Source organism: Neophocaena asiaeorientalis, unplaced genomic scaffold (genome assembly GCF_003031525.2).
Source record: "Neophocaena asiaeorientalis asiaeorientalis breed wild unplaced genomic scaffold, Neophocaena_asiaeorientalis_V1.1 scaffold218, whole genome shotgun sequence".
Classification (NCBI taxonomy): domain Eukaryota; kingdom Metazoa; phylum Chordata; class Mammalia; order Artiodactyla; family Phocoenidae; genus Neophocaena; species Neophocaena asiaeorientalis.
In genome coordinates this window covers 12,048,066-12,062,618 of record NW_020172818.1, presented here as the reverse complement: position 1 = coordinate 12,062,618, position 14,553 = coordinate 12,048,066, and the positions used below count along the sequence as shown (strand labels likewise).

At 47.9% G+C, this 14,553-nt stretch overlaps 1 protein-coding gene across 1 annotated transcript in view; it reads right to left on the bottom strand.

Annotated features, from left to right (window-relative positions):
- The window catches only part of STK32B (serine/threonine kinase 32B), a 333,967-nt gene that overhangs the window by 200,087 nt on the left and 119,327 nt on the right, over positions 1 to 14,553 (bottom strand). The window contains exon 3 of the mRNA XM_024741790.1: positions 11,554 to 11,705. Coding sequence (XP_024597558.1) covers positions 11,554 to 11,705 — 152 coding nt within the window. The remainder of the gene's footprint in view (positions 1 to 11,553; positions 11,706 to 14,553) is intronic.

Below are 14,553 nucleotides of genomic sequence, written 5' to 3'. Positions count from 1 at the left end.
AGTAATGAGCAAACACCAGAGGCAGAAAGGAGCTGAGCTTTCTACATAAAACAGGGTGACGTGACAGAGAAAGCCTGGGAGCTGGATGAAGCCAATGGTCCAGGACGGCCTCTTGTGAATGAATGAATGAGCCATGACCCTCTTTTGAGATTCTCGGATGGAACAATCACAGGGCAGACTCTGAGAAGGACCACACGAGAGCACTAGCTGCGTGCTGTGGGGACCCAGAGGAGGGAGCAAGGATTTCTGCTCTGCACGGAAGTGCTGATCAGGGATGTCCCTGGAGGTTAAGGGTTTCTGACTATGGTGGCCTTTGTAGGTTTCCAGTTCAACGTGTCAAAAATCCAGCAACCACATTTGGCTTCTAAGTCAGTAAACATCCTGAAATCTCTTCTTGCATGTGTGTCCGGAACACTGCTCCTCCCGTCACCACCTTTTCAAGATATTTCTCCCAGTTTCACGCGTGACTGATAATGTGGCTGGAAATAAAAAACCCAGTGTCACCTGTGAAGAAGTCACCCCTGGGAGCCGTGGGTGGGTTCGTGCAGGGCAGGGGCCCCAGGTGAGGGCACCGACCCCTTGGAATACAGAAACGCAGCCAGAAGAGGGACTCACAGAGAAGCAACATGTACACTTATGATTCCCGATGAGCATCTGCACCAGCTGGACGGCGGCCGAGGCTTCCACGGAGCATGCGAGGCCGGGAAAGTGGTGGGAGATGCTCAGGCTTTGGACTGAGACAGACGGGTTAAAATACTGACTCCCCAGCTTAATGGTCCGATGATGCTGGGGAAATCGCTCCACCTTACCAGATCTGGGTCTTTTCATCTACAGATCGAGCTAGTGATGCTCACTGCATGCCCTCCCCTCTCCTTGCACAGGAAGAAGGCCCATGATCCACTGGGGGCAAGGGGCTGAGAGGTGGAAAGGAGTGAATCAAGTCTGGTCTTGCAGGGGCAAAGTCTTACAGCAGAGAGGAGGGGTCAACACATTGTCAGGGTCACGTTCAGACAGGGCATCAGGAGTCATGGAGGACAGTGATGGTCCGCAGAGCTCTCAGGGGCAGCCAGGAAGGCCCTGGGGACCAGGCTACCATGTTGCAGGAGACTGTGAGGGTGTGATGGTCCCCTGGGAGTTGTGCATAGCACAGGTATCCCTGGGGATCCAATAGCAGGAAGAATGGCCCTCGAGGTCTCTTGTGACGGGTTTTCTAAGAAAATATCACCATTCTGGACTGAGGACCTTGCAAATCTCCACTCTGCCCTTCATGAGCAATGTGGTCTTCCACTGTCATTTCCCATCGCCTCTCAAACAGTTCTCAGGGCAAAAGCACAAGTGGCCATTTATCAACGAAGCACGCATTCCTGAGAGTCAACAATGACTCTATTATATTCTCTGTGTATCTCTACTGTCCAGACGTAATTCCTGACTCCCGAGGCCCTGCGAGGCTCCTGGTTCTGCGGGAGCCGCATGCGGCTGGGGGAGCACGTTCAGACATCCCTTCCTGGCCCCTGTGGTATCTGTCACTGGCCTGGGCACAGCAGTTAACCTGAGTGTGGAACAGAACACTTTTCTTTAACCATGAATGTGCAGCCTCTAGTTTTACCTGTTGAGATGTGTTTTCATTAAGCCCGTAGTTCTTTGGATTTGATCACAGTCGGGTCATTCCGCTCTGCTTCTCAGAGCTGGCTGTGCTTGGGCCCAGTTCTCAGCCCACAGGGCAGGCTACAGTGGTCCAATGTCACACTCACAGAGCAGGAGAGACGATTCAGGCTACTGGCTGTCATAACAGTTAAGCAGCAAAAAGTCTTCCTTAAATGAAACCAAATGTAGAACATTACGAAACAGGAATGCAGAATGAGGCAGGACAGAGGCCTGGTCCCTACACATTCAGCCCCAGCAGCCCCAAGTAACCTCTAAGGAAGTTCCTGGGTCCCCCAGGGCTCCAGGGAAACCAGTGGATAGAGTCTAAGGCCTTCAGGCCACGGAGGAGAAAACTGTATCCAGAGAAGGAAGGTATCAAATTTCAAGTGAGTGGATCTCAGTTTTCCCTCTGAAATTCCCACACAATTTCCAAAAACTCTTATCGCATCAGCTTGAAAAATGGAGGTGGTGGCTCTATCCTGTTAACTGTGGGGCCCTATACAATCAATCACTCAGCTTCTCTGAGCCTCAGTTTCCCCGTGTGTAATAACCCCTGCCATGGGGACTTGCTGTGAGCATTGGGTGCCGTGAAATCCCCAAGGTGCCACTTGGTCAGGGAGTCTCCCCGATGCCACAGAGAATGCCAAGCTTCCTCTTCCTTTACATTGTCAGTTTCCTGTGCACGTGCACTCCCTTCCCAGCACTTGCCAGAATCTCGAATTGTCCATGTTTTTATAAAGTTATTGGATTTTTTCCTGTCTCCTGTCCAGACTGGAAAAGGGGATGCTCCGCGCAGGTGAGGCCATGCCTATTTTGCTCTGCGCATATCACCAGCACTTAGGACCATGCCCAGCACGCATAACAGGTGCTTAATAAACAGGCGCTGAGTGAACGAACTCGTGAACCCAAAGGCAGTGGGCGCTGGTGCAGAGCGCTAGTCCAATGCACGGTCTGCTTATTTATAGCCCCGAACCCCTCTGAGCCTCAACTGTCTCTCTGCAAGATGGAGAGGCACAGTGGCTCTTGTCAAGGCCGTGGGAACAATGAACGGGATGACTCACGTGGAACCCTCAGCACAAGCCAGGTACCCAGCAAGTGCTTAATAAAGGTTCGCTATTAGTACTGCTTCCATCATTACCCATCAAAATATAAAAGGTCACTTTCCTTCCTCAGCTTCACAGACTTACTCTGGATCAGAGGTAGGGGGTGGAAACACCATTTGTTCAGATTAGCAAAATCATTTCTATTGGGTTTAGAAGACTAGAGGGTTCGATCTTGGTTTTGGTTTCCAGGTCAGTGTGGGTCGGTGGGAGTGAAGAACCAAGGTGGCTGCCATATATGGCTCCCTGAATATCACGTGTTGGGAAGGCAGGACATTTATTCATTCAATCCTTCATTCAGCAGGTACTCACTGAGCATCTCTTTGATGCCAAGACATGTTTCTGAGCGCTGGGAAGGAGCAGTGAAAATGCAGACAAGTCTGCCCTCCTGGAGCCCTTCCTTCGTGTGTGTGGTGTGTGTGTATGTGTGTGTGTGTAGGAGACATAGAAAAATAAACAAGATGAATAAGTAAAATGTATCACGTGTTATAGGATGAAAAGTACCATAGCATATAAAGCAAGGAAGAGGGTTAGTGGGTTAGGGGCTGCCAGCCAGGGTGGGGAGGAGCTTATGATTTTAAACTGGGTGGTCAGCGAGAGGGCTCAGATAGGGAGGTAACATTTGAGAAAGATCTGCAGGAAGTGAAGGTGTGAGCCCTGCAGGTGTCTAGAGGAAGTGGCCCCAAGCAGAGGAAACACCGGTGCAAAGACCAGGAGTAGGGGTGGAAGCGAGGAGTGGGGATTGGGGGGGTGGGTGCCAGGCTGTTGGAAGAACATGGGGAGCTTCCACGTGACTTTCAAAAACTTGAGGAACAAGGGCGCCACAGTCTCCAATTTAATTAAGCTCACTACAGCGGGTAAACGCTTCCCAAATGTATTACGTTCTAATGCAATTTTTGTATCGCTTTGGGATTTGAACTTAGCATAAAATTGCTCCTCACTGAGCATCCCTCGTCTTTATCTGCAGTCCTTACATGTATAACCGCATTCACTGCCTTCCACTGGCAATTTCATGCACACAAACTGTGCATGGGATTTACAGGCTATTACCCATCCTTCAGTTTTTCTCAGAAGGAAGTATATTAATGTATATCTCACTAACAAATTATCATTTCCATAGGGCTTTCATTCACTGGTCCTCATGTGATTTGGACTTCACAAAGTCCAAGGAAGGGAGGGAGGTATTATCCATTTTACAGATGAGGAAACTGAGGCTTTCCAAGAATACCATCCTAGGAAGGGGAAGGACCATTTTTTGTCCAGTATCCAACTACTGTATTTCTTCTTTTTAATTTCTCTCAAGGTATCTCTTTCCTTACTTATTCATCTTAGGTTCATGAGGCTTATCCCCGGGCCTGGCTCCCAGAAGTTGGTTTAGGAAGAGCAAAAGCTTTGGTGCTAGATCTGGGTCTATCAGGGTTGTGCTGGAGCTGGCTCATACTGGCTCATGAGAACTGCTGAATTTTCAGAAATTTTATAAGCGGTCAACATGCTGTTAGTTTGAAATCAACTATGTCTTAGTCTGTTTGTGCCACTATAATAGAATATTATAGACTGGGCGGCTTATAAACAACAGAAATTCCTTTCTCACAATTCTGGAGGCTGGAAGTCTAAGATCAAGGTGCGGACAGATTTGGTGTCTGGTGAGCATCAGCCTTCTGGCTCATAGATGGTTGTCTTCTTGCTGTGTCCTCACATGGCAGAAGGGGAAGGAGTGAGGCAGCTCTCTGGGGCCTCTTGGAGGGGCACTAATCCCATTCATGAAAGCCCCACCCTCATGACCTAATCATCTCCCAAAGGCCCCCACCTCCAGATACCATGCCATTGAGGGGCTAGGGCTTCAACATACAAATTTTGGGAAGACATATACATTAAGTCTATAGCAGGCCATGATGGGACTATTTGCACCACAGAAATCAGCTGACTCTACAAATCGGGACTTGCTTTTTGTCCTCTTGGACAGCTGTTAAGCATTTCCTGGTACATCGTTACCTCTAATCCCAGTGCTGCCTCTTGTCAGCTACATAATCTTACACAAGTTATTTAACCCACCAGTCCTCTGCTTCCCCAACTGTACACTGGGGATAAGAACATCCATCTTGTAAGATGATTCTGAAGATTAACTAGGATAAAATAGGAAAAGAGCCATGTACCATAGGTGATCCATAAAGGATAGTGTTACCAATATTTTAGGCCTTGATGAAGTGTGGGAAGACTTTAATGATTCCCCAAGGACCAAGTAGAGTCTTTTTTTTTTTTAAGATGTTGGGGGTAGGAGTTTATTAATTAATTAATTTATTTTTGCTGTGTTGCGTCTTCGTTTCTTTGCGAGGGCTTTCTCTAGTTGTGGCAAGCGGGGGCCACTCTTCATCACGGTGCGTGGGCCTCTCACTATGGCGGCCTCTCCCGTTGCGGAGCACAGGCTCCAGATGCACAGGCTCAGTAGTTGTGGCTCACGGGCCCAGTTGCTCTACGGCATGTGGGGTCCTCCCAGACCAGGGCTCGAACCCATGTCCCCTGCATCAGCAGGCAGATTCCTAACCACTGCGCCACCAGGGAAGCCCAGGAGAGTCTTAATTACAGAAAAACATGTGGGAAGCATGAGGAGCAGTCAGAGAAATGGGCACAAGAAGGTGCCATGTGGGGACAGAAGGTGGGGAATCAGAGGGCCCCAAAGACCACCAGTGGGTCCAAGTGAGCCCTGGCTTTCCCTCTGACCTTGGGCAAACTCCATGCCCTTCCTGATTGATTGCTGGATCCACCCCCTTCACCCACAGGAATTGTCTGATACACCAGGGCCCAACCCCACCCTCCTCGAGCCCTGGAGTTACACAGCATGACCTCTGGCTCCTCATGCATTCCTTTCCACGGTTCAGCGCTGACCCCCTGGATGTCAGAACGCAGCTGGGACATCTTGCAATCCACACTCACCCGCTTCAGAATAACAAGCCTAAGAAATCTGCCATCTTGAAAGCACAAACTGAAGTTACCAGTGATGTTAACAAATCTTGGAATAGAAAAGGATGAGAAAAGGAGCCTGGATGAGTCAGCATCACCTCTTGTGCCCTTTTATTAAGGGAGTTACCATGTTGATGGAGACTAAAGAAGATGATACTAATTGCAACTGGGAAAAAACCCATGAGCATTTCCCATCTGTGACCTCCAGGACATGGTGGACATTTGTAATCTCTATATTTTTTAAGTTACCCAGGACCCCAAAGGACAGTGACTACTTAAGATGGAAGGAAGAGAGCAGGGGAGCAGGGTCGACTGTTGGTTTAAGGTCTGTCCTCTCTCATCTGTAAGCTCTGTAAAGAAGGAGAGTGACTGTCTCGCTCATTGTTCTATCACCGATGCCAACACAGGGTTTGGCATGTTGTAGGTCCTTAACAAACACTGAATGAATTAATTTATTAAACATTGGATGCTAGGAATACAGAGGTGAATAAAGCATGGTCCCATTCCCCAAGTGGCTCACTGCTAATGGAAGAAACAGTTTAAACTGATTGCAGCTATCTGTTCTCATCCTATCCTGCTAGGTATCTGTCCTCACAGTTAATCCAGCAGCAAACAGGGCAGGGGAGGCACTGCCTAATTATAAACAGAACATTTTAACAGTATAGTAAATATAGTCAATCTGGTAAGAATTGGATTTTGAAAATACAGTCTGAAAACACAGTGAACTACCTACCCCACTACAATGTAATCAGGATAAAAATCTAGTACCGAAATCTCAAGACTCATCTTCCAACAGTCAGCATGTCCTCATGTTCCCCGCTGGAAGAGAAGGAGAGAACTGGTCCAGCCAGCCCCAGACTAACCTGAAAGACGGGTGCTAATCATATCAACAGCAGTGGAGGTCCCTGATCCAGCGGTCACCTCATGCCTGGGACCATGTGGATGCTTGTTACATATTCCCCCATTTGGTCCTTGTAGCAACTCTATCATGTGGTCATCTTTTCATTTCCATTTTCCAAATAAGGAAACTGAGACACAGGGGGGAGAATCAAATCACTCTCGAGCCCTCTGTATTAGTCTGCTCAGGTTGCCATAACAAAATACCACTGTCTGGGAGGCTGAAGCACTGGAAGTTAGTGTATTCTCACACAGTTCTGGAGACTGGAAGTCCAAGATCAGGGTCTGGGCATGGTCGTGTTCCAGTGAGGGTTCTCTTCCTGGTTTGCAGACAGCCACCTTCTTGCTATGTCCTCACATGGCAGAGACTCGCTCTCTCTCCATCTTCTTACAAGGCCACCATCCTTTCGGATTAGGGTTCCACCCTAATGACCGCGTATAACCTTAACAGCCACCTAAAGATCCTGTCTCCAGATACAGTCATACTGGGGGTTAGTCATATTGTGGGGCGGGAAGGCAACACAATTCCAGAGTAGCCGCTTTGCCTACAAGAGGCAGAGCTGTCATTAGAACCTGGGAGATCGGACCTCAGAGCCCGAGTGTTGAAACTCTCCCCGCCATCTCTCCCCTCCCCGCCATCTCTCCCCTCCCCACCTCTCCAGGGCTCCCGCTAGTGCACAGCCCTCTTCTGTGGGGTGTGATTTTTCATTGCCTTTTACCTTTGCCCCAGTTGTCTTAAGCCCCAGAGAGCAAAACAGCTTTGCTTCAGAACAGGTGAAAATATTGCACTTGACAACTCCACCTGGATCGTCATGGGCTTGGGAGCACCCATCATTCGTTCTTTAGAGGGCAAATTGTCGTGAAAACTAATCAGTGCCCGGCTTTTGCCTTTGCCTTTGCCAGTTATAGAGCATGTCAGCAAAAGAGAAGAATGACAAGGGGCGTAGTCAGGCTTTCCAAGTCTGCGATAATTCACCCTCCGTGTAATGAGATGAAAAGCTGAGGTATAATTAATTTAAAGCAGTGGTGTCCTTATGAACCTGACAAGCAATCCCACACCATGCTCCCTCCTAGCAGAGTAAGGGAGGCAGCAAACAGAAGCCCAGCAGGAGCGGCTCCATGCAGGGAGGAAGGGGGTGTGGTGGGCTAAGCAGGGTAGGGTCAGGGCCTTCTCACAGCAGCCATGGCAGAAGGGTTGTGAATGTGGGCCATGATGCCAGACAGCCTGGGTTCAAGTCCCATCTCCTCCATTTATTAGTGGTGTGACTCAGTTACCCCATCTGTAAAATGGGGACAATAATAATAGGATGATAGTAGGAAACTAAAGAGGCCATTAGGAGGATTAATAGCAGTTAAAGAAGACACTTATCAAGTACCTAATAAACGTTAGTGGTATTTGCCTACAAGAACTGGAAACCTCAGGGCACACTGGACGATCTTGAGTTTGAATCGCAATTCCATTGATTCAGGTAAGATCATGAACTGCTTTGAGCCCTGCTTTACTTCTTTGACAAATGGGGCCCAAACCCCTTGTCCCACAGGGCTGTTATGAAGACTCCAGCACAAGGATATAATGTCTGGGTGGCAGGTGCCAATCACGTGGTGGGCACAGTCACTACTGTTTTCTGGAAACAGCTCCCAACCTCCCTCTGCAGATTCCTAAGACTCAGGTGGGACCAACCTCCTGGCCCCTTCCCCACTGCTTTAGGAAGGGGCACATGACCAGGTCAATCACGCCTGTGACCTTCAGCCTCTGCTGTGGCTGTTCAGCTAGTAGAAGTAGGAAAACCATCAGTCAGCATGAGTCGTGGCTCTGAAACACAGCCAGCACAGGGGAAAGCAGGAGATAGAGACCGAAGTCAGCTGGAATTCTAGACTTTTTAGGTATAAAACCCAAGAAATTCCCTTTGGTGTTGAAACAAGTTTAAGTTTCTGCCCCCTGAGCCACACAGTATGTAAAGTACTCATTACTGCCCAATGACTTAAGGACCCTCTCCTTTTCACTTATAGCTGAAAGGAGCACTCTCTCTCTCTCTCTCTCTCTCTCTCTCTCTCTCTCTCTCTCTCTCTCTATCATCCATCTATTATCATATGTAGGTACACACATGCACACACACATATATACATAACCTCTTACAGTAAACAATATTTTCATTTCCAGAAAATATACTGTCATATCTTTTCCTATCAGTTAACTCTCAAAACAGTGCTACCAGTAAACAAGGTATTATTTTCACCATTAGCAGGTGAAACATTGAGGCCAAAGAGTTGGAGACTCCAAAGTCAAGCAGCAGGTTCTATCCTTTCTTGCTTATGATGGGAATCCAATGCCCTAAGAGGCCAACGTGCACAGGGAGCTTTCCCATTGACCCAGCGCTTACATGGAATTAAAGGGGGTCTGTCATTAATCTGTTGGCATCTTGGAGACCATGAACAGAGCATCAAAAAACGGTCCTAAAAAGGGAGGATGCCGACACGTCGTCCCTCCTTCAACACACATCACAGTCCAGATGTACATCCCATGCCCTTACTCGGTCTAAGGAGTCTCCCCTGAAACAGTTCAAGCTCAGAGATCTTCATCTCAGCATTATTTACCTTGGCAAGATAATTAGAAACAGCCCTAAATAACCTATACGACAGGTTAGAGGTTAGATGTCTTATTGGACTTCTCCACAGTGGAAGGTTATGTAGCCATCAGAAGTGATTTACAGAAAGTTTGTAGTAAGGAGGTAATGCTCCAACTAGACAATTAATTTGAAAAAAACAAAATCCAACATTGTTATGCATGGTTTCATATCAATGACATTTACAGTCATATTGATATGAGAAAAGAAGTATAAAAAGAATTACACACCGAAATGTAATCTGGTGGTGGTAGGATTCTGGAGAATTGTTGCCTTCTTATGTATGTCATTTTCTGTATTTTGCAATGAACCTATGTTGCTTTTCTGATTAGAAATGATGCAGCCACAGTGGAAAATAGTACAGAGGTTCCTCAAAAAATTAAGACTGTAAGTACCATATGAGCCAGCTGTCCCAATTCTGGGTATTTATCCAAAGAATACAAACACATTAATTTGAAAAGATATTTGCACTCCCACGTTCCTTGCAGTGCTATGTATGTATAATAGTGAAGATATGGTAAACACCGAAGTGCCCGTCAACGGACAAATGGATAAAGAAGATGTCGTATATATATACAACTGATTACTGCTCTGCCATAAAAATATAGATGAAATCTTGCCATTTGAAACAACAGGGATAGAATTTGACGGTTATTATGCTAAGGTAAATACGTCAGATGGAGAAAGACAAATATTGTGTGGTTTTACTCATATGTGGAATATAAAAAGCAAACAAACAAAAAACAAAGGAACAAATCAGATCAATCAAAAACAAACACGTACATACATACTGAGGATAGACGAGTGGTTACCGGAAGGAAAGGGATGGGCTGGGGGAAGGGGAGTGAAATGGGTAAAGGGAATCAACTGTATGGTGATGAATGGAAGCTTAATTTTTGATGATGAGCACACCGTAGGGTATACGGAAGTAGAAATATAATGTTGTACACATGAAATTTATGTAATGTTATAAACCAAATGTCACCGCAATAAAAAATAAATTTAAAACATTTCCTCGTACAGCAATCAAAACATGAAGAGGTTCATTGCCCCCAAATAACTGAAGTGTTTGGGTGGCTGGAGACATGACAAATGCACGCTTGTTACCCAGATTCTAGTGTATGACACACAGTATGGCGTTTGCCCACAGAAATGCCCAAGTCTGAGGCATCTGCCGGGCAGACTTGGATTTTCTCAAACAGGACAACTGATGTCCCTCCTTGTCCTATCACCCAATGTTCAGAGTGCTTCTATATATGAAGGGCAAGAGAAATAATTGGTGATGTTAGGGATTCAGGCTAGGCTAGACTTTCCCATCAGAAAGGATGCTGTGAAGATCAAAAGATGCAGAATGCAACTGTCAGGTTTTGTTTCCTAGAACAGCCTGTCCTCTCCCCTTCAACAAAATCCAGCTCAGGAAACATTGGTTAAGTGCCCACAACATGTCTGAGGCTGTATTAGACTCCCAGAAACAAAGAACCAGGAGACAGCCTTTGTTCTCAAGGAGCAAGTGATTTCTTAGTAAGGACAGATAAATAAACAATAATTTGGGTTCAAGGTGATGCAGGCGATGTTGGGTCAAGCACAGGTCAAGGTGGAGACATGAGGAGTGTTCACCCAGCCTGTGGGGCAGCAAAGGCTCCTCGCCTACAGACCTTGAAAGCTGAAGCAAAGGAATGCACAGCATTTGGTCAGAGGAAGCTGGGGAGACAGGAAGGTGGAAGTTTCAGGAAGAGGAGACTTCACATGCAAAGACACAGAGGCAGGGAAACAACCAGCAAAGGGGCAAATCTAGGACACAAATTAAAGCAGAGATGATAGCCAGGGGTGGGAGGGAGAGAAAGTTCCAGAACATGGCTCCTAGCGGGCCTCGTCGGCCAGATTCAAAACTTGGAATTTAGCATGTCCACACCGGGCAGCCATCCTAAGTAGAGTAAAACGTCAGCTCCTGCTTGCCACGAACACTGTGAGTGTAATTTTCTAAAAAAGTTAAATTCCCCTTAGAAGGCTCCATTTGGCATCCTCTTATCACATTCTACATGTGTTCTCGAACATACAAAAACCTTCTCTTCTAAACCGATTTCAATTCTGATTCACCAGGTAAGAGGACCGAATGAAAATTAAGCCTATGTTTAATGATTTCATCAGAAAATGTACTCTACCGAGTAGTCATCAGAAAGTGTAGCCAATGAAATATTCATAAGAATATCTGAACCCAGAAAATTTCATTTCTTTCTCTCTACAGCACAGAAGCTTCCTTCTAGCAGAGCCGGATTTGCATTTGGCTCCATAATGAGGATTTCACCGGAGCCCTGGATGGAATCACTCACCACAGATTGACCAAGAAAGGATGCTCCAGCCCCTGCATGATCTGGAGCTCCCGGAAGACGTTCCGGACTTCGTCCCTCTCGATGCACTTCTGCTTGTTCATGTACTTCATCGCGTACATTTTCTTAGTGTCTCGCTTCTGCACGATGCAGACCTGAGTGACAGCCAAAAGGGAGAACGTTCAGGCCAACGTTTCAAAGGAACAAAAAGGCAGCCCCTCACGGCATCCCTACTCCTGGGTTCAAGTCTTGGTTCTGAAATCTTGCTAGTGGAGCAGTGCTGGCTACGCCACAACCTCTCCAATATTTGCAAAATGGAAGAGCTGGACCAGATTCACCTGTTGATCAGGTATTTACACTAAGAAAGTGCTGAAAAAGCAGCTGCAGAAACAGGAGGGGGAAGAGGCAGCCCTGCACTCAAGGAGCTCATAGCCTGGGAGGAAAAACAGACAGATGCACCAATATCTACGATGCTGAGATACACGTATCTGTGCCTCCCGTGGCCCCCACCCTCCCCACTTCAGCTCACACCTCCATCGCCAGCCCCGCTTCTCTTTGCCCGACGATTCTGTCTGCCAGCAGAGCCCGCACTGCCGTAACAGACTGGCGATGCCAAAGAGTTAAGGTCCACAGAAGCAACACTCGGCCCATGCAGGCAGCTGGGGCATCTACACCCCAGACCCCCTGTCCATCCCATGGCTCCCAGAGTTTGAGAGTTTGCCCACAGGGCTAACTGGCTTGACGGCACACCCTTACCAGCAGCCTCCTGCCCTTCCTTCCCTGACTCACTTCCCAACTCACTACCTGTGCCTGCTTCCTCTCCAGGGCCCTTGGGGAGACCCAAACTAAGGCACATGGGCCCTGGGGGAGCAAAGAAGAAGTGGTGACAGCAATGGTGGCAGCTCCTGTACTGAGCACTCTACTTTGGGAGACTGAGCAAACTGTCTCCTTGATTATCTCACGTCATCCCCACGAGAACCTTGCGAATAAAGGCTCCGCCTTCCCTTGAGCACGAGGAAGCTGCAGCCCCGTGTGCACTAGTTAACTCGCCCAGAGTTCAACAGGCCCCTCGGTGTCAGGACAGTGATTCAAACCCACAACAGTCCGATTTTTTTTTTTTTTTTAATAAATTTATTCATATTTTATTTATTTATTTTTGGCTGCATTGGGTCTTCGTTGCTGCATGCAGGCTTTCTCTAGTTGCGGAGAGCAGGGGCTACTCTTCGTTGTGGTGTGTGGCTTCTTATTGAGGTGGTTTCTCTTGTTGCAGAGCACGGGCTCTAGGCACACAGGCTTCAGCAGTTGTGGCATGTGGGCTCAGTAGTTGTGGCTCATGGGCTCTAGAGAGCAGGCTCAGTAGCTGTGGTGCACAGACTTAGTTGCTCCGCAGCATGTGGGATCTTCCCAGGCCAGGGCTCGAACCCGTGACCCCTGCATTGACAGGCAGACTCTCAACCACTGTGCCACCAGGGAAGCCCCCAACAGTCCGATTTTTGAGTGACACCCTTACTCACAAGGGGCAGCGCTGGGAGGGGGGACATGCTGTCAGAGAAGGCTCTCTCGAGGCACTAATGCCAGAGGGTGGGCATGAAAGGATGGAAAGATGGCAAAGGCAAACGAAGAGGCTTTTAGGGGAAAGGGAAGATATAAAGGAGAACATAGAGCCTTAGGACACCCGGCAAGGAGTATGGTGTGGCTGGAAAAAAGTAGCAGGGTGAACAGGTACGTATTCCCGACATCCTGATGGGGAATTGTATTCATTTCCTCGGGCTGCCTTAACAAAGTACCACAAACTGGGGGCTCAAAGTAACAGAAATTTACCGTCTCACAGTTCTGAGCCAGGAGCTCCAAATTAAGGTGTTGCCGGGGCCACGTCCCCTCTGCAGGCTCTCGGGGAGGGTCCTTCTTTGCCTCTTCTAATTTCTGGGGGTTGTTATCAATCCTTGATGCCCCTTGCTAGCAGCTACATCACATGAATTTGGGGACGGATACTATTCAACCCAGTACAGTAACTAGTTTCATTACCCTCACTTGACAGATAAAGGAAGAGAAACACAGAAAGATTTTAGACCTTCCTCACGCCTCAGGACTCAAACCCAGGCTCTCTGCCTTCCCAGGACGCACCAACGATGCATCCTCCCTGGGAACAGGTCTGTGATAGAGAACGCGAGGGATATGGTTACGGGCCTGGGAATTCGGGGTTTTCTCTGGGCGTCCCAAGTTGGTCTACTATTGGAAATTGGACCCCTTTTGCTCCGATGTGCTATGAATCTGAGGCAGATACAAGACGGTGGGGGAAAGCCTGAATTCCAATTCCCACTCTGGTTCTTGCTGCCTTTCTGAGCTTCTGTCTCAGCATCTGTCTGAACAGAGTTCTCAAAGCCCACCCTGCCCCACTGGAGTGAAACTAAATGAGACCAAGGAAGTGGGAGTGCCCGGCTGTGTCTAGGGGATGATAAATGTCACCGGAATCTCAATGTCTTAAGAAGCACATTTCATGAAATCTCCAAAAGAATGCTTTTCCAGGCAGTACGATTAGTGGCATGAGGTTGAAGGCCCAAGAATTTTACCAGTGAACTTGAAAATATAAAACCACAGAAGGCAAAGGTGTGCTGGACAAAAGCCCCTTGGGGCCCTGGTTCGCAGGAATCTGAAGAGAGACTTCCAGAGCCCTGAGACCCATGTCCGCAGGCAGACACACAGGGGGCAGATCATTCCACTATTTAGAGTTTCTCACCTCTCTCACTCCTCATTTGCCTTCTCAGAAGAGATGTGGAGTAGACATGGTCTCTGCCAGGGCTGGGAGCCCTGATATCCAGTTGGCTGCATCATCTCGAAAAACTGAGGCTGTGATTCCACGGAGTCTGGGCAATGCCCCCGTCAGAGGAAGACCCCTCCCAGCCCCGGCTCTTGTTGGTATGACTGACGATGGGCAAAGGTGCTGAGAGATGGCTCTCACCTCCTGGGCCAGGGTGGGGGGGGGGGGCGGGAAGGAGGGGGGTG